This window comes from Canis aureus, chromosome 36, assembly GCF_053574225.1.
Source record: "Canis aureus isolate CA01 chromosome 36, VMU_Caureus_v.1.0, whole genome shotgun sequence".
NCBI lineage: Eukaryota > Metazoa > Chordata > Mammalia > Carnivora > Canidae > Canis > Canis aureus.
Genome location: NC_135646.1, coordinates 8,446,705 through 8,469,104, shown reverse-complemented (window position 1 = coordinate 8,469,104; position 22,400 = coordinate 8,446,705). Strand labels below are relative to the sequence as shown.

Genomic DNA, 22,400 nt, shown 5'->3' with positions numbered 1-22,400 from the left:
TCCTGTCCATCACCTGCACCTGGAGCCCTCAGTAATCCAACAGAGGGCCGCCTGTTCGTCCTGCCCTGCCTGTAGGTCTGCGCCAGCCCACTGGGGTCCCCCGGCCATGCCCTTGGCACATCACACGGGGACATGGTGCTGTGGGGGAGATACATTCATCATCTGCACGGTGGCATGTGACCCTCACATGGGGGCCCTTAGAGCATTTGGGCAAATCCTCAAACTCATGTTTCTGAGCCCATAGATCTTTCACAGTGCAGTCAGTTTTTAAAGTTCTGCCACTTTCCAAAAACAAGAACGCACTAAAAATTGATACCAGCAGGCCAAACTAAAAAGTGCTTTTAGAGAATCAGTCACTTCTAACAGCTGATGTGCACAGCTTCATTTAAGTTCTTTTTCCTCGGACGTATTGTAGATAATGGGATTCTTCAAGGACGAACCATAAGGATGGCATTTTATTTTTTTAATTTATTTTTAAAGATGTCATTTTCAAGCAATCTCTACACCCAGCGTGAAGCTCTGAACTCACGACCCTGAGATCAAGAGTCACGTGCTTTTCCAACTGAGCCAGCCAGGCGCCCCGAGGATGGTGTTGTAGCCCCTCCTGGGCAAACGTAACTTCAGGCCGAATATTTATCTCCCTTTCCTCAGATCATTTCTTTGTCCATATTACTAAGGAGCCTCAAATGTGTGAGAATAATAGAAATGGTTTTATTTTCTCTACTAAACAAAAGCTGATGCTATTCTTTGGTACAGTACATCCCCCAAAGTACAGCCATACCGAGATTAAAAAAAAAGAAATATCAGGGCTTAGGCATGCTACCTTTCTAAGAGGTCCTAAAAAAGTAGCCACCTTAAGTCAGAGCTCTGGTCACTTCAGTTACCTAGCTTACTTATTTCTAGGCTGCCCAGAAGTAGAGAGAAAATGAATTACCTGTAAAGGTTCTTCATCAATGCCAACTGGATGACATGAAATGATATACTCAGAGCTTTCTTGGAATGGAGTCCAAGAGATGGTTGTCTGAGAGAGAGCTTCTTGTCCTGTAGAGGCATTTGGATTGAGTCCCATAACGTGAGGGTAGAGGTGATGGTCTACGTCTCCCCTGGGGACATGACCAACTTGGATCTCCTCATTTACATTCGGCGGATATGGTCTTGGCCTATGCCTTACAGGGGTGGCCGTTGTGGGCGGTGTGGTGCGCCTAAAACCATGCTCCTCAAAGATCATTTGTTGCCCAACACTGGGCTGCTGACCAGAAGTGCCAGGAAGCTGAATACCGTTTCCAGTGTCATACCCAGGGTTGGTGATGAAAGGGGTCTTTTGAACTGTGGAGGGAACATCCAAGATCTCTGGTCCGTGAAGATTGGGGTGTGGAAGGGTTACCAGTTGGGGAAGCTCATCTAGCCAAGAGAGGTTAGAGCCAAAAAAGCAAAGCGTGTTAAGCTCCCAAAAGTAGCAGCAGTAGTCATTACCAATTCAGGCAACAATGACTGTTTATCAATCTGATCAAAGCCCCGAGAACATTAGCAGTTCTTAGATCACAAGACACTTTTTCCAAAAAAGAAATCTTTATGATTTTTCTCAAAGGTTTCTTTATAGTTTAGAACGAAAAAAGCGTTAGTATGAATTTATCATACCCACAAAGCTTTGAACCGCTAAGCCCCATAGAAGCTACTTCTGCTCAAATTAAGCCTAATGGAGCTGAAATGTGCAGACCTTTTTTCTTCTTTTCTTCACTCGAGAATCATATTACAGGGACTAGAATCCACACTAATTATTTGAATTCCAGAGGTTTTACTCAACAGTTTTTCATGAATTGAAATGGTAAAAATAGATAAAACCACATACATGTTTATTTCTAAAACTCTCCTATTGGTATAAATAGAGAATTTTCTTCAAATTAAACTGAAATTAGATGAAAAAGTAAGATTATTTATTTAGTTCAAGTTTCAGAAACCAAATAATAAATAAAGGTAATAGGAAGGATTCTTTTCCCTATTTTTTTTTTTTTTTTAACATTAACTTCAACAGAAGGTATAGAAGAATAGCAATAATAGCAGCCTGATTTCTACATTTTACTATCTGGCTTAGATTTTTTTTTTTAAAGGTGAATAAAAAGCTTTATATTAACTGGCTAAGAAAAAATAAAACCAAATGCTGCAGATTATGTCAGGTTATTTGTGCTATCAAAGAGCACAGCATACATGCTAAGCTAAGAAAAAATTTCCGCGAGAAAAGTATCAAAATCTGAAGAAACTTTTCACCGCAAAATTGAGGACTTCGAATTATTATTTTTTTTTTTTTGACTTCGAATTAGTTTTATCTTGATTACCTTCCTATTACCCAGAAGGCGCCCTTTACCTGTCTTTTTCCTTCCAATCAGAGGCTCACTCTTCTGGTTGTTCTTGAGGGCAATGACTTGGATGGTGTACTCGGTGCCTGGTTCCAGACCTGATGGAAGGACAGATCATCACGTTATGTCCATGGGCTCAGCTAGTCAAGTGGGAGTTGATCTGACCAGGAGATGCTACTGGGAAGCAAGCATCCTCTCTCTAGTTAGCCTTTGGCCTCTTGACAGGTAAAATCGATTTCACTTTTTTTTCCACAAAACCCCAGTACTCTGCATATCATGGCTACTTGGTAAATTAATAACTTTCCTCCCAAATCTAACAGCTAAGTGCTTCTATGCTAACTTTTTATGGGTATTCTTTTAACGTGTGTTCTTATTTGCCCTTTTGAATTCAAGGAAATCTCTCAGCATCATACACCACTGGCAGGATATACATTTGGGAGAGATCATTGCAGATTGTATACATGAATCTATTTAGGGCCTAATAACCAGATGGTCCTCAGTGGCGGGATCAATGAAAACTTAGACTATGGCAAAGTACTCTGTAGGAGAGAGTGGCCAATCTTTGTGTGGTCCCTGTAGGAAGTATCCAATGCTACTTCCTTCCATATCTCATTCTATTTTCCTCTCCCCAAAGTTTCTAAAAAAGCAGTGTCTCCTTCTGGTATCTCCATGTTCTACTGGATTTTTAAGTCCAGATGCTATCCTATACAGAGTTTAAAATTTTAATCTCCTGGCCAAAAATAATACCAGAGGCTTGTGATCTTTCTCATTGAAATAGACAGTGTTATTCCCCATTCCAGGCGTGCTGTCCAGTGTGGGTGGTTGGGAATCACTGCCTCAAAGCCCATTCTGTGAAACTGGGCAATGAGGGTGGTGGCAGGTGGTACTCTGACAAGTCCTATAAGATCATCAGACCTTTGGGGAGCTGGTGGGAGGGCAGGATCACAATTTGCTAGTTTATTTTGAGAAATGTCTTTTCCTAGGACAGGACTGACAAATATTTGGTAAACGTACAGCCAATAAAAATATTCTAGCTATGCCATTATGACAGTATTAGCATTATTGTGTTTTCATGAATTCATGCCTTTTGAGATGTATTGAGACCTACAGCTCCTCCATAGAGGGTGCTTTTTGAAGTTAACAGAAATGGGGCTTCTTGTTTTCATGATACAGCATCAAAGACACAATTGGAATCTGCTAAGCACTTCGTGCGTCCTAGGGAGTCCGCAGGAAAAAAGGCAACATGGAAGCAGCAATACCAGTGATAGTAGCCTCTGTGACGCCAGGGCGGGGACGAGGGACCACTTCTCTGGGAGGGGACCCGGGCTTCTCATACTTGATGATGTAACCAGTAATCCTGGCACGGGGTGGCTGCCATGATACCAGCAAGGAGTTAGGTGTGGTGGCCAGGAAACGCAGGTTGGATGGTGCATCAATGGCTGAAAGAAAACAAAAGTAAGTCTCTAAGAAAATGAATAACCAGGGAACTTATCTCCACACTCTTTCCCCACCCTTAGAAACAGACTTTAGAGAATCTAAGAGTTCCATAACTATAAAAATGGTTCACTGTCAGCCTCATTTTTGTTTCTTAAGTTCACGTGACTGATCACACATAAGTCGGTGGCATTTCTTCAGAAAAAAGTAGTTACCAGTGGAGGCGTCAATGACCACAGGGGAGCTCCGGGCATTGTCATTCAGGGTGTACAAGTAGATCTTGTAGTCAGTGCCGGGTTGTAAACCTGCGATTTGTGAAGAGATAGATGCCTTTTATCTGATCTTAATTCATTAGGAAAATTTTCACACTCATCTGTAATTTTCACGGTTCCTCTATCATCCCCTATGTATATGGACCACAGAAGTGGTCCACATTTGAGCAATAAATTAGAGCCTGGCATGGGTGCTGTTAATGAAAAACATTATCTCAAAAGAAAATCACTGGTGCCTACAGAGATACTGGCTAAAGTAAATTTTTAAAATTAAAAAATGCTATGTTAGAAGTGGCCGTCTTGGAGAGGGGTGCATAGGAGGCCAGTCAGTTGAACGTCTGGTTTTTGGTTTTGGCTCAGGTCGTGATTTCAGGGTCATGAGATTGAGCCCCATGTGGGGCTCTGTGCTCAGCATGGAGTCTACCTGAGATTCTCTCTCCCTCTCTCTCTGCCTGTCCCACTTATGCTCTCAATCTCTTGCTCTCTCTCTCTCAAATAAATAAATCTTTTTTTTTTTAAAGAATCTTTTTTTTAAAAATTAATTTATTTATGAGAGAGAGAGAGAGAGAGAGAGAGAGAAAGAGAGGCAGAGGAGACACAGGCAGAGGGAGAAGCACGCTCCATGCTGGGAGCCTGATGTGGGATTCGATCCCGGGTCTCCAGGATCACACCCTGGGCCACAGGCAGGTGCCAAACCGTTGAGCCACCCAGGGATCCCTCAAATAAATAAATCTTAAGAAAAAAAAATTAGTGGCTGTCTTAGAGAATGAGGGGCAAGCACCTACTAAGTGTGTTTTCTCTTTGTTGTAATGAATGAGTCACTGATTGGTAACTGGAATCGGAATTTTAAATTTCATAAAGACCTAAACTGAGCAAGATATTGAACATTCTCTGACTACAACTTGGATCTTTATGAAGTAGTATTTTTGCTTTTTAAAATTGAATTATGTTTTATAATCTAAGAACTATAGGCAACTATTAAGTTTCTCTTGGTTTTAAGCATTGTGTTACATTTTTTTCTAGTAAGGGTGCATTGATGAAAGCTTAAATTTCATAAATGGAACTTATGCCTTTTCTCTGACAAACATTAGATAAAATCAAGCATTCACAGAACAGCTATTTCTAATCATAACATGAAAATAAGTTTTTAAAAATTATAGCTAGATTATTTAAAACACTGACAATAAATTTAATCTGTGTAAGTGGTGGAGTAACTGATAAGCTAATGTATGTTGTGAGTAGCAATCAATGAACAGGATGAGTAAGTTGAGTTCCCTGACCTGTGATGGTGTAGCTTCTGACATCTGGCCTGATGGTTCTTTGAATTGGATTCTGGCCATTTGCTGGGATGGCATCAACTTGGAAGCCGGTGATTGTCTCGGTCTTGGTTCTCCAGCTAATGGTGATGGTGGTCTCGGTAGCATCTGTCACCCGGGCCCTTCTTGGAGGGCTGACATCTGCACAGATCAAAACTAGAGATGAGTGCCTGGCTAACTCACTTTGATAAGGTTTTGATATTCTAAGCATTTCTTTACTATAGACCAAATATATCCATTTCTACACATAACTAACCATGTATAGATTTTTCTCCTGCTGCATTCAGAGAGAGAGCTTGATGGGAATTAGAAAATATGAAAAGATTCACCTCACGTACCTTTTTTTTAAAACTTTTTTTTTTTTTTTAACTAAAAACCTTTACAGATACTACCAGTGGTTCCCAAGTCTGGCTTTATGGGATCTACAAATACCTCAATAAGTGTGTTAAAGTTATTAATTTGTTAGGATATAAAATATGTGTAGCAGGAGTTACAATGATATGTCCGGCCAGCAATAATATATGTATGTATACGTTTTGTTGGTAAAGTGGTCTTTTTTATAGGGCTTCATTTTTTCTCTCTCAATGTATGCAATGGCATCCATATATTATAGATGAGGAAACTTTGATATTTTATGTGATTTCTGAAAGAGCATAGTATACGGCACAAAACTAGATTGCAGGCCCAGTTTCGTCCAATACTTACTGCACTATTAAGGTACAGCAGAAGCCAGTGTGTCTTTCCCAAACATCATGAAAACAAGTTCCAACATGTAGAGCATAAACTAGGTGTCAGTCCTAGTTCCTAACACTAACATGGTAACGTTTTGAAGTGATTCCATTTACGTGCCAGTATGCCAGCTTCTGGAGGGGCGTAAAAGGTGACAGTGGTAAAAAGATGGGCAGGCAAAGCGGTTTCCACACTGGGAATCCTATTAATTTGGTGATCTAGAAAATCATCTACCATTCTTTAATTTTTGTTTATGGAGAATGTTTGTTGATTACTCACTCTCCAGAGTAGTGACAACTCCCTGAGCCGGTCTGCTTGTCAACGTGTCCTTAAGGGCATAGACGCTCACTTCATATTTGGTGGCCACCTAGAAAGAAGGACACGGTAAGCTTTAGCAACATGATCTTCGGAAGCCCAGGTGTTTTCACTATAGCACCAGAAAAACACAATGGTTATAAAAGAAAAAAATAAACTGGCACAGCATTATAAATTCCTAGATGAATTTCATTCCTACACTGCAGATGATCAACAACACATGTAAATTCTAGGAATTTAAAAATGTGCTTAGGGAAAAAAAAAAATGTGCTTAGGGGTTAATACCAAGTAAGCTATAACTTACATAGTTACACCGAGCTGATTTAAAATGGGGAAAATAGGTATTAGCCTGTTTTTCTCCTTTATGATCTGACAAGTGCCAATCATGAATCTGTCTGACCATGGAGAGGCAGAGAGAATATCCTATCTCTGAATACTCTTTCTGTCATTTCTTCTGGGGTTGGCCTTATGTTAAGAAGTACATCAATTTCCTAGATTCCGGGCTAGTTTTCCACATGCGTGTCTAAAAGGATTAAAAACGTTTCACTGGAGGGAGGGTCAGGCAGGTTGGTATAAACTGGAGAATACTCCTTGCCAAGGTAACAAAGCTCAGAAAATGCATAACCAAAGTGGATTTATGCATCCAGCCTATGGACATATGAATTGCCTCCCACCCCCACATACACTCATAAAACCATTTAAAAATATATAACATGCATATATACTTAAAGAGCTGTGTAAAATCCAACGCGATTTATAAAAGTCCCACCCAGACAGTCATCTGGAAGAGCTTAGGTCAATACAGAGAATTCTACTTGATTATTTGATGGCAGAGGCAAAGAACACAATTAGATTTACTATATTTTGTCTCTGTGACTTTCACACTGTGAAAGAGAGGCACTACAGTTGATCCTTGCACAATGTGGGAGTAAGGAGTGCTGACCCCCTGCACAGCTGAAAATCTGCTTATCACTATTGACTCCCCCCAAACTCAACTAGTAAAAGTTGTACTTTTACTAGATGTGGTCAACTAGTACTGTTGACCACAAGCCTTACTGATAAATATAGTTGATTACCACATACTTTGTATATTATTTCTATTATATACTGTATTCTAACAATAAAGCAAGCTAGAGAAGGAAAATGTTATTAATAAAATCTAAAAAAGAAAAAATACATTTATAGTCCTGTAGTATAAAAAAAAAAATCAGTGTATATACGTGGATCCACCCATTCAAAATCACGTTGTTCAAGGGTCAACTGTACTTGATTCCCATGGAAAAGGGCACTTCTTACCATGAGTCCTGACACAACCACAGAGGAGCTGTCAGGAGCAAGGTTGATTTCTTTCATTGGTCCTGTCTTCTCCTTGGGGGTCACCCGCACTCGATACCCAGTGAGCTGAACATTGGGTGCTGTCCACTGGGCGGTCAGGCTTGTTGGTGTAACCTGAGTGAACTTCAAGTCAGCTGGTGCAGGAATGGCTGTCGGGATGGTCATTGGTTAGAGGTTATCTTATAGGAACTGAGGAAAGGGAAAATAAAAGTGAATTCCAAGGAGTAGAATAAACTGTGCTTGTTTGGTTAGGTGGGTTCCCTGGTCAAGCGAAGATTCAGCATGAGAAAGTACAAGAGGGGATACAAAATAAAGAAAATGTTTGCTGAAAAACTGGGTTTTATATCCACCAATTCTCAGAATCACTGGAAGCACTTGGGTAAATGCCAGAAGTCTAAGTAAGAGACTTTAGGGTTTAAAAGTAATTTTTTGTTTTTGTTTTATTTTGGGGTTTTTTTTTTTTTTTTTTTTGCCTTCCCTTAAAAAATAAAAACAAAAAAAAATCAAAATGACTTATTGGCATTAGGACTGATCTTCCATTTGTATGGAAAGATGAGCAATAGCCCTTTTCCTAGAAAAATGATCTTTGTATGGAAAACCATTTCACAGTATTCCAACCCCCAAAAGATAGAATTATGTTTTTATCCTCTTTATTTGAACCCCACAGCAGAGAGTGCTGCTAAATCTGAAGTATTCTCTGTGGTGCAGCATGAGAAGAAAATTGGCTCACAACAGAAGCAGAAAAGAGAAGCAAAGAGCAATAATACGGATAGTCACCTCCAGGGTTTATGCTGTCACAAGGACACAAATTTAGCATTCCACTCTGCTTCAGAAACAAAGCACAAGCGGATAAAGTATTGTGGAAAGCATTTGCCCTAAACTCTTTCCTATGCGTCCGATTCTCAGTCCTTTAAGCAAACCACACACCAGCACATGATATCTAACCAGAGAAGGAAGGTCTTACCTACGTGTTCTCAGAATCATGCTGCTAAGAAATGGCCCAGTTTGGATTCCTTTTTTAGAGTAAGCTCTAGGATGCCAAACTTCTTTCCTTTATGCACAGTGGGTGTAACCACAGGGAGTCAGGGTTCAGGAAACAATCCACAATTTTAGGATCATCTTTGAATATCTTGCTTTATGGCCTTAAACCAAACCACTCTAAAACTTCCCTTTATTAGACTGTATCTGAGTATCACCTAAACTTTATTGTGCATGACTATTCCTTTCTAAAGAGGGTCTTGTCTTTCCTAACAGAGGGACCGTTCTTTCTTTCTTTTTTTCTTTTTTTTTTTTAACCCCCTTACAGGGACTCAATAGCCCGATATAATTAACTCATTCAGCAGGGCATAAAGCCACGGCGCCCGTGAATACCCAGCGGTGGCAGTGAACGATATACCTGTGGACTGGGTTCCAATCAGGGGCTGGCTCTCCATATCATCGTGCAAGGCAACCACACTGACTGTGTACTCAGAACCCGGCCTGAGGCCTTGCAGCTCTGCAGTGTCTTCTTCACCATCAGGTGCAGGGAATAGCTCATGGATTCCATCCTCAGGGCTTGAGTAGGTCACCCTGTACCTGGAAACTTGCCCCTGTGGGCTTTCCCAAGCAATTTTGATGGAATCGACATCCACATCAGTGAATGCCAGTCCTTTAGGGCGATCAATGTCTGTTAGGCAAATTAATGGTAAGAGGTTATGTGAAAAGCAAGTTGTGAAATAAGCATTTTTATAACGTGCAAAGCAGTTCTGCAGATATCATTTTCTTTGATGAATTAAATTCCGATTAACCCACTCTCAAATGGAAAATTACTTGACACCTGATTAAGTTTCTTTTGGTTTAGAGAAGATTTAATGTTACATCACTTATTAAAAAGTAGGTGTATGTGAGCCACACAGACACCCTGCAAAATGTCCCCACAATTTATTTGTATCAATTTTACGATATTCTACCAAGATTTGTTTTGGCAGTGTGATGTTAGTCTCATAGACCTGGATTTTCTATACCTTGGAAGTGGTAAGGTTGATTTTCAATGTTAGATTCTGATCATCATAATCTTTCTTGAACTCTTCTCTCCCCCCTCTATTATTTACATTAAACGCTGCTCCGGACAGTTTTCCAAATGCTCCAATCATAATAGCTTCATGAAGCATGCTGCAATCAACTTTACCATCCAGTCGTAGAAAAGAAGGTCCAGGCAAAATATTTTGTGGATTTGCTATAGGCAAATAAGATTCTGCTGAGGCCATATGAGCAAAAGAAATTCCAAGCACAGCAACCATGATAGCTCAGCTTCTTTCCCTGTATGTTCATTGCTTGGCACCAAGAAGGAAAAATGTTTGTAAAGGGCTCAGCTCAAGATGATAAACTAACCAAGCTGGGTTTTCTCTAGGTGTACTTGCAAAAGACATGCAGAGGGCATTCAGATGCCTAAGAACAAAACTGACTTTGAAAATGAGAAATAAGCATTGGTTACGTACTGGTTACTGCAGTTTGGACCAGAGGCTGACTCTCTCCGTTTCGATTCTGAGCATAGACACTGACCACATACTCCACTGTGGGCTGCAAACCTTCAATGGTCATTTCTGTTTGATCTGCAAAGGGAGTGAAAAGTAAATGCAGCGTCTGTGTCATCCACTGGAAGGCCAGCTAAGTGACTTCCCGAGTTCAGTAAGAAATGCCTGGTGGCCTGGAATTTTCATGTGTAGAATTATCATGAAAACATGGAAGAGTCAGATATGGATTTCTCTTGGACAAATATGTTCATTGCTAATACAAACTGCCTTACTGGAGTAAAGTCCACCCAAAGGATACACTCTAAAATTTAATATGATGTTTCCAACAACGAATGAGGCCGCTCTTGGGGGAAAAAAAAGAAAATTAGTTGGACTTTAAAGATACTGCCTTAGGATCCTAACTTTACCAGGATTTTCTATAAAAACAAAAACAAGGGATCCCTGGGTGGCGCAGTGGTTTGGCGCCTGCCTTTGGCCCAGGGCGCGATCCTGGAGACTCGGGATCGAATCCCACGTCGGGCTCCTGGTGCATGGAGCCTGCTTCTCCCTCTGCCTGTGTCTCTGCCTCTCTCTCTCTCTCTCTGTGTGACTATCATAAATAAATAAAAAAAAATTTAAAAAAAAAACAAACAAGAGCTAAAAGGATCTTAAAAAGGCCACCTCTCTCCTTTGTGTGCACGACTCAACAAAACCACAAAGAGAGAGCTAATAATGCAAGATGTCCATACCATCCAACAGAACTCTGCGTGTAAAATCAGAAAAGCACTTACCCTAAAAATTCTACTGTGGCGGGAGTCTGTAACAATCTCGAGCCCTGAATTTACAATCGGGAAAACTTGGGCATATGATATGAAAATGGACAGCGCTCAGACCTAGGTGGCCATTCATTTTAAAAAGCATTCTGCGTGGCCCTCTTCTGTTTATCTTGATGTATGTGAGACACTGGCTATTCTTACCTGGACCTGCAGTCTTAGTTTTTGATGGTCCGGGGCCATTTTTGGGAGTAGTGGTCACTCTATAACCAGTGACGGGAGAACTGGAAGGCAGCCACCTGACACTAATACTGTTGTCCTGAACATCAGTCACTTGCATCTGGGATGGCTTGTCAATTTCTACAAAGAAAAACAAGGAGAAACCAGTGAAGCCCCAGTCCAGGAGGCAAGAGCGGACAAAGCTTGTTTCTAGTCCTGGTAGGCACAGGGAGATCTCTTATTACCATTAATTACCATGAATGACTCCCCGGTGTTTTTGTTTTGTTTTTTGCAGAAGCAGGGAGATTGCCTTGGGGAGGTGGGGTGTGCATTTAGATACCATTACCTACTTTCCAGGTGCCTGTTTCATTCACAAAGAAACTATATTCCAAATAGGCATTTGTCTTCTTACCTTATCAACTCATTCATTCATTCACTAGCAAATGTTATTGAACACCCTTTAGGCCTCTATGCCTATCTCTATTGTAGGCACAGACTATATCCAGTTACAAAACAGACGACATCTCAGCCCTTTGTGGTGCTTCTTTGTATATCTGGCTCAAAACTCTACAAGCTGCCTGTGCTGCTTCATCTTTTTTAACAAAGGAAAGCGACTCCATCCACCATGAGAAAAATATATTGGGAGAACACTGCAAGACTATCTGAGTAAATACTCGTCTGTCTACCCAGCGGAGGAGTCGGTACCTGTTCGGTAATCAATGGAAACTGGCTTGCTGCTTGCCGGGCTGTCTCCACGGCCAGTGACAGCATACACGGTGATAGTGTAGTCTGCTCCAGGTTTGAGGCCGCTGATGGTAGCTGTGGACTTGCTCCCAGGCACAGTGAACTCCTGGACAGGGCTGTTTCCTCCTGTGTGAAAAGGGGTCATTTCCAAGTGTGAGGGGCTGAGGAATAGTGGGGGATTGCGGAGTGATGACGTTGACATATTGAGACAGCATTTAGCCACACCTTTGATTATTCCCTTTAAAACAGTACTATTAACAGGGCCTTCATGGAAACATACTGATTTATGCATGTAGTGAACCTTAGTAAGTGTGTAAAAATTGGGAGAAAATTGCAGTTTAATGCTATTTTAACATTCCAGATTTCAAATGTCACTGAGTCGTGACATTAATATTAGAGGGAGAAAGAAGGTAAGGCCTCAACCCAAGATGGCATATATTGTATTCCTTTTTCAAAATAGTAATGAAATATATTCAGTTTAGATAAAATTTCGAAAATACAGGAAACTAAAAAAAAATACAAATCGCTTATCATTGCACCACTGATACTGTTTGTGAATTTGTAACTCTTTCTCAGCTCCATTGTTCCTCCTTAATTATTATACAAACAACTTTATACCTTGATTTTGCCACCAATTACAGCATACACATTTTTTTCACATATTCTTGAAAGAGACAAGGCTCCACTGAATGGGCTTGCCAAAGTCTCTTTAAATATGTATCCGCCCTTGAGCTATCAGGTTACCCACGCAGAATCTGACTTGATCAGAGTGACAGAGCATTTTACTAACACACCTGTTTCTCCATAGGTGATCCTATAATATCTCACTGTGACAGCAGGAGCATCCCAGCTAATCAATAGGCTGGTGGGGGTTGCAGCGATGACCTCTAGGTCCCTTGGAACATCAGAAACTAGAAAAAAAAAGCAAAAGTTTCCACATCTGTAACTTTCAAACGACACCCAGATTCACTCTTTGCTCTTTTTTTCAAATAACTGCCTTTATAATTCCTGCATATAAAAATGTAAATATTATACAAAATTAGCAGAATGAAAAATCATGAAGAATTTAAAGGTAAAGGGTTAAGGAGGCAATTCAAATTGTGATAAAATGGTTATTGCGAATTTATTGAAGCACCTTTTTCCTTCTACTTTTTATTTTGAAATTTTTTAAAACAGGGGCACCTGGGGTGGCTCAGTCGGTTAAACATCCAACCCTTGATCTCAGCTCAGGTTTTGATCTCAGGGTTGTGAGTCTGAGCTCCATGCTGAGCATGGAGAACACGTAAAAAAAAATTAAAACAACACAGAAGTTACAAAAAGAATATATCCCCTTTTGGGCACTGGCTAATTGGCAACATTTGCCACATTTGCTTGTTTCTCTTCCTGTGTTTTTCTGTTAATCAATTTGAGACCGAGGTATAGGTATCATGATGCTCCTTCTCCCCTAAAGACTTCAGCATCTGTCTCCCAAAAATACTGACACCATTTCATTAAAATAATGCTTGTTTGTAAGGGAACTTTGAAATAGGGATTGTCTTATTTAATATCTTGAATAATAAAACTTTGGGTATTAGAATTGTATAACTACCTAAATCTGGTGAGACATTTTTGGTGATAAATTATCTGCAATATAGTCTAAGAAGATTTTCTTAGATATTAGATATTAGATATTAGAAGATTTTCTCCACATATTCTCTCACTTCTCTCTCCATGCCTCCTAACTACAATCTTATTTTTTTAAGAGATGATGACTCAGACAACACAAAGCCGTTTCACAGAAGATCCCACCTGCACAGAAAGTCCTCTGAGTTTCTTGGCAGACCAGAAAACAAGTTACCTGTTGACTGTTGGCCAATCAAGGGAGGACTCTCTTCTCTGCCATTAAGAGCAATGATGCTGACCACATATTCTGTGCCCGGATTGAGGTTGGTGAGGGTGATGGAATTCCGAGAGGGAGGCACTCGATCCTCCCGAGGTCTTCCACTGGTATGCTCTGGATGATGGCGAATACGATAGCCAGTGATCGTGGCTCGAGGAGCAATCCAATGGACAGTGAAAGAGTTGGCAGTGATATCAGAAAAGTCAATGCCAGAGGGGGAATCAAGACCTGTTTTTCCCACCCGAGGGAAGAAAAAGACATCACCAGGTTAGGAGCTGAGGAAGAACGTAGGGAAGGTAACACACAGGAAGAGTTTCTGTCCTTTCTCATTAGCACGACAGATTGCCGTAAACCTCAGGTCATGACGCACTGATTCTAAACCACACATACATTTCAAAATCATAAACTGACCCAGTTAAAATGGCCAACTCAAGCTTTCTCTTTTCTTTTGCTAAGTAATACAAGTGATTTATATGTGTTGTTACCCAAGGTTTCTGCATCCCTTTTGAAGACAGGTGTCTAAGATATTCTGGGAATTACTTTCAAATGCTTCAGTGTTCAAGTATTCTGTTTCTATCCTGTAAATGTGTCTCTCAAAATAAGGCAAGATATGCTCACTCTCAAGTTAAGTGTTTGGTTCTCAAAGAAGCCTTTTGCATTCAAGAGGGAATTGACAGGTCAACAGGGTAGTAATAATGCCAAACATAAAACTCTCAAAAACTAAAAAAAGACATCATCCTAGACAAATCACAATGCAGGTAAGCCCTCATGAGTCGAAAATGTAGCGTACTGCAGAAAAAGTAATAAGAATTGAGAGTTTATCTCAAATTCAAATCACTTAATTTCTTTGGGCCATCCAGAAAATTTTTATTGTAGTATTAATAAATTGAAATATCACAACTCCTTTTTGGAACCAAGTGAACAATGACAAATAAATTAATGGATATACCACATAGCATTTTTTTAAAAGGGAAAAATTAATAGAATCCCTCATGTTAAAGAAGAAATGTAATATTACGGGATTCGATTCAACTTCCTTATATAGCAAATGGATATTTCATCAAGCAGAAAAAAGTAGATAAACTTGTTGGCTTAGCAAAGAAGGGACAAGACTTCCATGACAATGACAGTGTTGGGTCAGGCTTGAACAGAGCCGCCTAATAAGAAGGAATGTTCACCATCTCTAAATGATAAAGATTATATTGTTCTTGGGAGATGTTTTACAAGGATAGACAACAAAGTTTCTGGACTATTTGGGGTCCTCTTTGGAAACAGAGTATAATCTTAGTGACTAAAAGTCAGGGTAATACTTGCAGAAGGGTCATTTCATTTTTAAGACCAGTGATCAGAAAGTAATGATAAGGCTATAAGCACACTGCCACCCCAAAAATGGAGATGTATTTTCAGAAGCAGCATTCCGTTTTGCTCTTGAAAATTGGTAGGTGAAGCTGTTTGATCAGCATCCTGCTAACATGACCCACCTGTTTTCTGTCTTCCTCTAAGGGGTGTGCTCTCGTGCTGTTCGTACACACTGGAGACACTGACCAAATATTCCGTGCCAGGCAGGAGATCTGAAGAGGCAAAGGGGACTTATTTTTAAATCGTGCTCAAAAGCATGAAAAACCAAAGCACCTTTAGGACTATTTCAACTGATAAAATAAAATACACCACCGTTTGGTCCTGTAACCTACTTATACTGATGTGAATGTTGCTCCCTGGAGGTGGGCTGCAATGAGGTGATATGGAAAGGTCACCTTGCCCTCTGACATCTCTGAGCCCTGCCCTCAGATGCACCCCTGAGAGGACGATTCAGCTGGTCTGCAATAAGATGGTTGCTGCCACACAGTATTATCTCTGTCATCCACTTAATAGTACATCTGTTGAGGGCACGTGATGATAGTGACCCAGGCTCTGTGGATTATCATTGACCCGGCACCAACAGCCATAGGAAGCAGTTTGCTACTATTTGAAGCAGACTTGTGGCCATACAAGAAACTGCAAATATTTAAAGTGTACAGTTTTGACAGGTTTTGGCATATGTGTGAATTGTGAAACTATCGCCACATGCACGACAATGAATGTGTCCTCACCTCCAAAAGTCTCGTTTTACATACGAGAGGACAGAGGCACAGAGAAGTTATCTTCTTTGACATACTTGCCTGAGATCATAAAGGATTTGACCCAGGCCAAGACGAGCGGTCTCAATAATTAACCTTGACTGAAAAAGAGTCATAGTCCACGTTTGCTTCTGCCACACTGAAGAACAGGATACTTTAAAACATTACCTATGCTTTCCTGAGTATCCTTTTCTCTTGTTTTCAAGTTCCCCAAAAAGTACAGAGTAAGGTTTTTAACCTTTGAATTCTTCCTCCATAGACCCCGTTCCCCTCCATACCATTTCTGTAGAGGTCGCCCCTCAAGGTTTGGATGCTTGGACTCTACTTTCCTTATTCTCCTGCTTGCCCAGGGGTGATTTACTGGAACCACTAGAGACCTTAGTTGCTTCATCTATAAAACTGGGTAATAATGGCTTCTCAGGGAGGGGAGGGGGGCGGCAGGAAATGGCTACTTTGCAATCTAGAGCAGGATCTAGAATAAAATCTTAGAACACATGACGAACATGTGACCAGTCAGCTGAGGCGGACAGTGGTCCTGCAGCAGGGGCTGTGTACTGAGTGATGCTTTGACTACTGACTCCAGAGTGCTCCAGAACAGAAACAATAGCCCCGATGATATGCGGATATAAGGATGTCCTCATCCTAAGTCATGAAATGAGAAGCCAAGACTATAAGACTATGGTCATATTGAGCTGCCTTTTCTGCTCTAAAATGTCTGCAACATAGAGGATGTTTCCAGACCATCCTTTGCTAATGTACCTAACTGTGAGCTCCTTCTTTCCTCATGGAGAAACCTATGCTGCTCTCATGTGTTTATTTTACTGTTTCAGTGAGAAGAACGAGAAGGGACATTGACAGGCAACACAGCATCGTGTCTCAGCCTCCTCTTTTCTTTAATCAACGATGTCTATTTCAAAAAGGTAGGATCTAGAAAGACACAGCTTCCATAAATGGTTGCTGTTTTCCTAGGTCCTCAGCCTTCAGAGAAATCCTGCCTACAGATTCTTTCTGAAGTACCAGTTACACTTCTGGTTCCTTCTTCAAAAAAGTGTCCTGATCTATCCTGAGTAACAAGCCACTGTTTCCAGGCTTTCAAACGCTAGAGATTACCTGCTTGATGCTTTTTTAAAAAAAGAGAATTAAACAGATATGGTGACACTATTTTCAATCCTCATTGTTTCTCTCTCCAAACATTTAGATTTAGTCAGACATTTTTCTCTTGACATTCGTTTATTTTTATGTGCTCATCTGGAAGCAAAACTTGTTTGAAGGCTTCGAAATTCACTGCTGGTGTTTTTCTACTATGATCTTTAAAAAGTTATAGATCTCAAAAATACATACGTGAAAATAGCAATAAACATGACATCTTTCAAAACGTACAGAGCTGCACAGCAGATTGGGAGTTTAGCTCACCATCTTGTAGCTGTCTTGATTTTTTTAGCTGCTCATACCTGAGAACTCGGAATTCTTTTCTCAGGCTCTCACTTAGCATTTATTGAACAGATACAGGTGACTGCTTACTTGTTAAGACCACTACGTTGTCTGAAGGAGAGATTGACAACTCCGCAACATCTTCCTCGTTTTTCACAGGTGAATAGCGCACCAGGAAGTTGGTCAATTCAATGGATGGAGGTGGGGCCCAGGTGACACGCATAGTGTCTGGACCAATATTGGTGAATCGCAGGTCAGTAGGAGGCGGGACAGCTGGTTTCAAATAAGAAGGAAGACCGGGTTAAAGTAATTTTAAAACTAAAGCTAATAAAAATAGCTGGAAAGGTAAACACAATATTTCATGCATAAAGGAAATGAGTCATTATCATGCAAATAGTCTAAGTCTAATCTAAATCACAGTGAACTACTGTTAAAAATAAAACACTACTCACAGTACTGTTAGGCCCCTTTAACCTTTCTGCCATCAGTACATATCAAAGAATAATTTTAATCTACGTTCAAATATGTGGAATTTTAAGTACATTATTAATACCACCGACAGTTATTTTATCCCAGGCTGAAGAGGCTTAAGTTGCCACACAGCAGAAACACAGCAGTACTTTCCAAAGAAACATGCACACAGACAAAAAGACAAGAGGGTCCTAAATTTCCCCTGACACGAGGTGACTACAGCTACTGGCATCGCTACAATCCCACTCCGTGAATTCTACCTACAAGTGAAAAGTTTCATGCAAATTGGTTCTCAGCATGTTTCTTACCATGCAGGGCAGAGAACCTTGGTGATGTTGCATGCTCGGCCCCAGACTGGTTAAACAGGAGTTTCTTTACCTGGCCGTGGCAAGGCAGTCCACTGTGCTCCAAAGTTTCTGTTTCTCCTATGTCAAACCAACCCCCTTCCAATCCACCCTAAATTTGATCGGGTTTTTAGTCAACTACGAAGCAGGAACATGGGAGGGTTTACCAAAGAGGAGAAGTAAGAGCATAATGGTACAATTTGGAACTACATTTCTTATGAACTGGTGCTCATGACCCAATTTGGTATTCGTGTAAGATATGTTTAGAAAAAGCTCCAGGTCTGCAAATTCATTTAACCTTTGCCATTTTGGATTGAGCAGATTCGATCTCTCTAGCTTTCTGCACACTTGTGGTTTAAATGAAAGTGTATCTTGCACATGCCTCTGACCACTGAGTTGAGCAGATACATCCAATTCCTTACCCCCAACCCCAACCCACTCTCCTCTCTTGATCGCTGGCAAATTGCTGGCTTTTCCAGTGAAACATCCATATTTAACCAGAGTGACTGGTGGCAGCATGCAACACCCCATCCATGTCTCAAACACAGAAGTTTTCAAAATTCACCCGTTTGCTGTGTCAGTGTAGTAGGGGCACTCTCTCCGCCATTAATGAGAGTGATAACGCTGATGTCATAGTCAATGCCCGGTTCCAGCCCTGTAACTGTGTAGTATCCTACCGAGGAGTCCACAAAATCTTCAAAAATAGGGATACCTTCTCCTGCCGCAACTACTGTGATGCGGTACCCAATAATGGTGGAAGAGTTTAGCGGGGTCCACCTCAGGCCGATGCTTGAATCGGTTATATCAACAAAGCTTAGGTCAGTGAGTTGGGGCACCTCTATTGAGTTACAAAGTAAAGGGGGGGGGGCAAAAGGAAGATAGAGGCAAAAAAGGAAAAAATAAAGCAGTGTACATCAGGTTACTAGTGGCAAACTTGACAGAATGTTAAAGCAATGATGGTAATATGCGATCTTTGCCAAATTTTCTGAAAAGACGTTCTAAGCATCATGAATATAGTTTGCTTCCCTGGGAGGATAAAACAGGTTACAGTATTCTTAAGGGATTTTCTTACATTTGAAAAGTGTCTCTAAACAGTAGAGTGTGAACCTCTCAGGTTCTTAAAAATTACAGGCCTGTTTACGATGTCAAAACCATTCTTAGAACCTAGACATGATATCTGTAATAAGCATCTGCAATTTTTTTTTTTTAAAAAGCCAAAACTTTTTTAGTAAGAAAACAGAGCTTGCATGAAGAAGGCTAAAAAAAAAAAAAAAAAAAAAAAAAAAAAATCGGCCGGTGAGTTGTCTTTGTTTTCCCATAGAAAAACTCATGACAACATTATGGCCATACGCATTATGAATGCATCGTGTGAAATGTGCTGTTCAAAAGCACATTCAGGAGCAAGACAGATAGACTTGAGTCCAAGACCACTGCCAATATTTTGCTGCACTCATAATCAAAGTTATTTCATCAGCATTAATAAAAGCATTCTAGCAAACAGTGCAGAGGAGAACACAATCTGTCCAATGCTTTCATTCTGTCACAATCCAATTTTGGACAAATAACAAACCTATCCCTATAGGTCTTTTCAGGGTTGCCTTTCAGTCCACAAGAAAGAACAGCTGAAGGCGTAGCCTTTCTTGGTCTTTTTCAGTTTTATAAAGAGAAAGGATTTGAAACTGCAAGACGAAGAACTGGACGTGTCAACCAAGTGCTATTTTTCAATGCTCACATATGGAGACAGGTACGATTTTATAGACAGCTGTTGAAGATTGATATAGACTGTAAAATCAGGGACAAATGTACCGATGGGATGCATTTACCATATTACTTTTAGCCTGTCAGTACTGAGGACGACACATGACATCATTTTAGTAATATTTCCACGTGAGCGGACAGTACAGAGTTAATGCCATGGTTGCCACTCCATTACATACCCATCGCAACAAACAGCATCCTGGTGAGGCACAGACAGTAAAGCAGTGTTAACAGCAAGCATTTGTCCAAACAGTTGCTTTGACTTCATGGTTTTGGAGAGTGTGGTTGGGAGGTCAGAACTAATCCCAAATGTACTTGACACACTCAACCACCTGGGGATTAAGACATTAATCCCCACTCTCATCGAAACTGCCACTCGTAGGATAACAGTTTATTTTTCCATTACCTGGGATGATGGTATCAGAGATAGGGACACTTTCCTTGTCATCTTTAACAGTGTAAACACTGACATTGTACTCCAGGCCAGGACTCAGGTTTTCAAAAGTGCAAGAGCTCTGATCTGCATGGACCACTTCTTCCAAAGAATATCCCTGTTGGCCATTTGTAGGGGTGGTGGTAATTCTATAACCAGTAATGTCTAGAGAAAACAGAAAGGAGGAAGTTACTGCATCAAGCATTTGTGACTCAGGGCATATTAAGCTGGACTCCAATGATGGACCCACAATGGGGAAAGAAGGAAGACTCGGCATTTATTGAGGGTTCTCCTGTTGTTCAGTGCTATGACAGCCCCCCCCCTTTTTTTTTTAAAGATTTATTTGTTTATTCATGAGAGACACAGAGAAAGAGAGGCAGAGACATAGGCAGAGGGCGAAGCAGGCTCTCTGCAGGGAGCCTGATGTGGGACTGGATCCCAGGATTCCGGGATCACAACCTGAGCCAAAGGCAAACGCTCAACCACTGAGCCACCCAGGTGTCCTACAACAGCCCTTTGAGGCAAATAGTAATATCCTCAGTTTAAAGAAAATCTTGGGACACGGGAGTGATTACCCAGGGCTTGCCCTCTGATACATCCCAGGCTTACCTGGAGTAGTGCTCCTCTCCCAGGAGACGGTGAGCACTCCAGTGTCAGGGTTTGCCTCCAGGTGCAAGTTTGTTGGTGGAGACAATGCTATGCAGAAAAAAAAAAAAAAAGTTAAAGCTAACTTCCATAGTCAAGCACTTGACCTATAGAAAGGTTTTTTTTTTTCTTTCTTCTTTTCCTTCCTTTCTCTCTCTCTCTCTTTCTTCCTCCCATCTTCTCTCCCTTCCTTTTTCTTTCTTTCTCTTCTTCCTTCCCTCCTCCCTCCCTTTCTTCTTTTCAAGAATCAGTAAAAATAGAGAAGCTATACTATGAAACCATAGTGAACAGCAATTCTCCAAGAGCATTTCCTTTTACAGTTAATGATTTTGCAATACTATCAAAATTCTTTCGCCTTGCCAGTTCATAAATATTCCTGACGTGGAAAGAACAGTTCTGGTGGCAATGAGTATACGACATAAGTTGAACTTGCCACTCCAAATTTAGAAATAGCCAATAAGTTAAGTAGGGATGGGATCTTTCCCTCGTGCCATTATCAGAAGCAAAAAGTGATATTAATATCTAGCTATGTTAAAAATCAGAACAGTTTTAGAAACTAAAAGAGACAACTCCTCTTACGTGTCACCACTTTCTTTACAATTGGAGTATCTCTCTCTTGTCCGTCCCTCAGGACTGAGATGGTGTAAACGTATTCCACACCGGGAGTCAGGCCAGACACAACAATGCTTCCCGAGTCTGAAGTCACTTCTCGTGGTGCTTCCCCTCCCTGGCTTGGTCGTACACCCAGCTAGAAGAAGGAAAGCAAAATAAACACCAAGGACAAGTATTTCCATAGCTGGATTACTGCTGAGAGGTTGTGGTTATGCTTTGTATAATGTGAACTCCTGTGCACACTGCGACTTCAGTAGGGGATGAGTTGGGGCCTGCCTTTATTTAGCTCTTTTGGAGATTTTAGCTGGAAATTCCTCGGACTGGGGGGCAAGGTGGAAGAGGTGTCTTCCAAAACCGCATTTCATTGGCTTGTCATGGAAGGTTCCAGAAAAATGTCATTACATGCTGTTTTGCTTGATAAATAATCTCCCAATATAAACCAGAAGTACATAGGGGCGTTGGGCCACAGGGCAGTTCATTTCTATTTTCTTTGCTGCTGGAAGAAATCCTCCAGCACTCTCTTTAATGAGTTATGAACATTCAATTTAAAGGTAGCAGCCCCTTTAACATTTTGTACTTCAGAAACATGCCTTTTGAAGAAGTATGTTCACAGCTTACACTGTAGGACAATATATTACAAAAGAAGAATTAAAATGAATGTGCCCATAATTTTCAATTTTTTGGTATTTTATTTCAAAACCTAGGTAATATTGTCTCATCAAACAGT

General features: G+C 40.7%; 1 protein-coding gene across 12 annotated transcripts in view; it reads right to left on the bottom strand.

Moving 5' to 3' along the window:
* FN1 (fibronectin 1) overlaps positions 1-22,400 on the bottom strand; it is a 66,411-nt gene that overhangs the window by 9,449 nt on the left and 34,562 nt on the right. Inside the window, exons 22-40 of one of the 12 annotated variants that reach the window (XM_077885121.1) lie at positions 21,641-21,809; positions 21,026-21,112; positions 20,390-20,581; positions 18,791-19,063; positions 17,501-17,683; positions 15,344-15,433; positions 13,821-14,090; positions 12,778-12,894; positions 11,945-12,109; positions 11,225-11,380; positions 10,233-10,346; positions 9,152-9,421; positions 7,717-7,904; positions 6,385-6,472; positions 5,341-5,517; positions 4,004-4,093; positions 3,614-3,793; positions 2,363-2,452; positions 935-1,401 (exon numbers count right to left, since the gene is read on the bottom strand). In XM_077885121.1, the coding sequence (XP_077741247.1) occupies positions 935-1,401; positions 2,363-2,452; positions 3,614-3,793; positions 4,004-4,093; positions 5,341-5,517; positions 6,385-6,472; positions 7,717-7,904; positions 9,152-9,421; positions 10,233-10,346; positions 11,225-11,380; positions 11,945-12,109; positions 12,778-12,894; positions 13,821-14,090; positions 15,344-15,433; positions 17,501-17,683; positions 18,791-19,063; positions 20,390-20,581; positions 21,026-21,112; positions 21,641-21,809 (3,366 nt within the window). The remainder of the gene's footprint in view (positions 1-934; positions 1,402-2,362; positions 2,453-3,613; positions 3,794-4,003; positions 4,094-5,340; positions 5,518-6,384; positions 6,473-7,716; positions 7,905-9,151; positions 9,422-10,232; positions 10,347-11,224; positions 11,381-11,944; positions 12,110-12,777; positions 12,895-13,820; positions 14,091-15,343; positions 15,434-17,500; positions 17,684-18,790; positions 19,064-20,389; positions 20,582-21,025; positions 21,113-21,640; positions 21,810-22,400) is intronic. The other 11 variants (XM_077885122.1, XM_077885127.1, XM_077885123.1 and 8 more) reach the window with 11 other exon arrangements.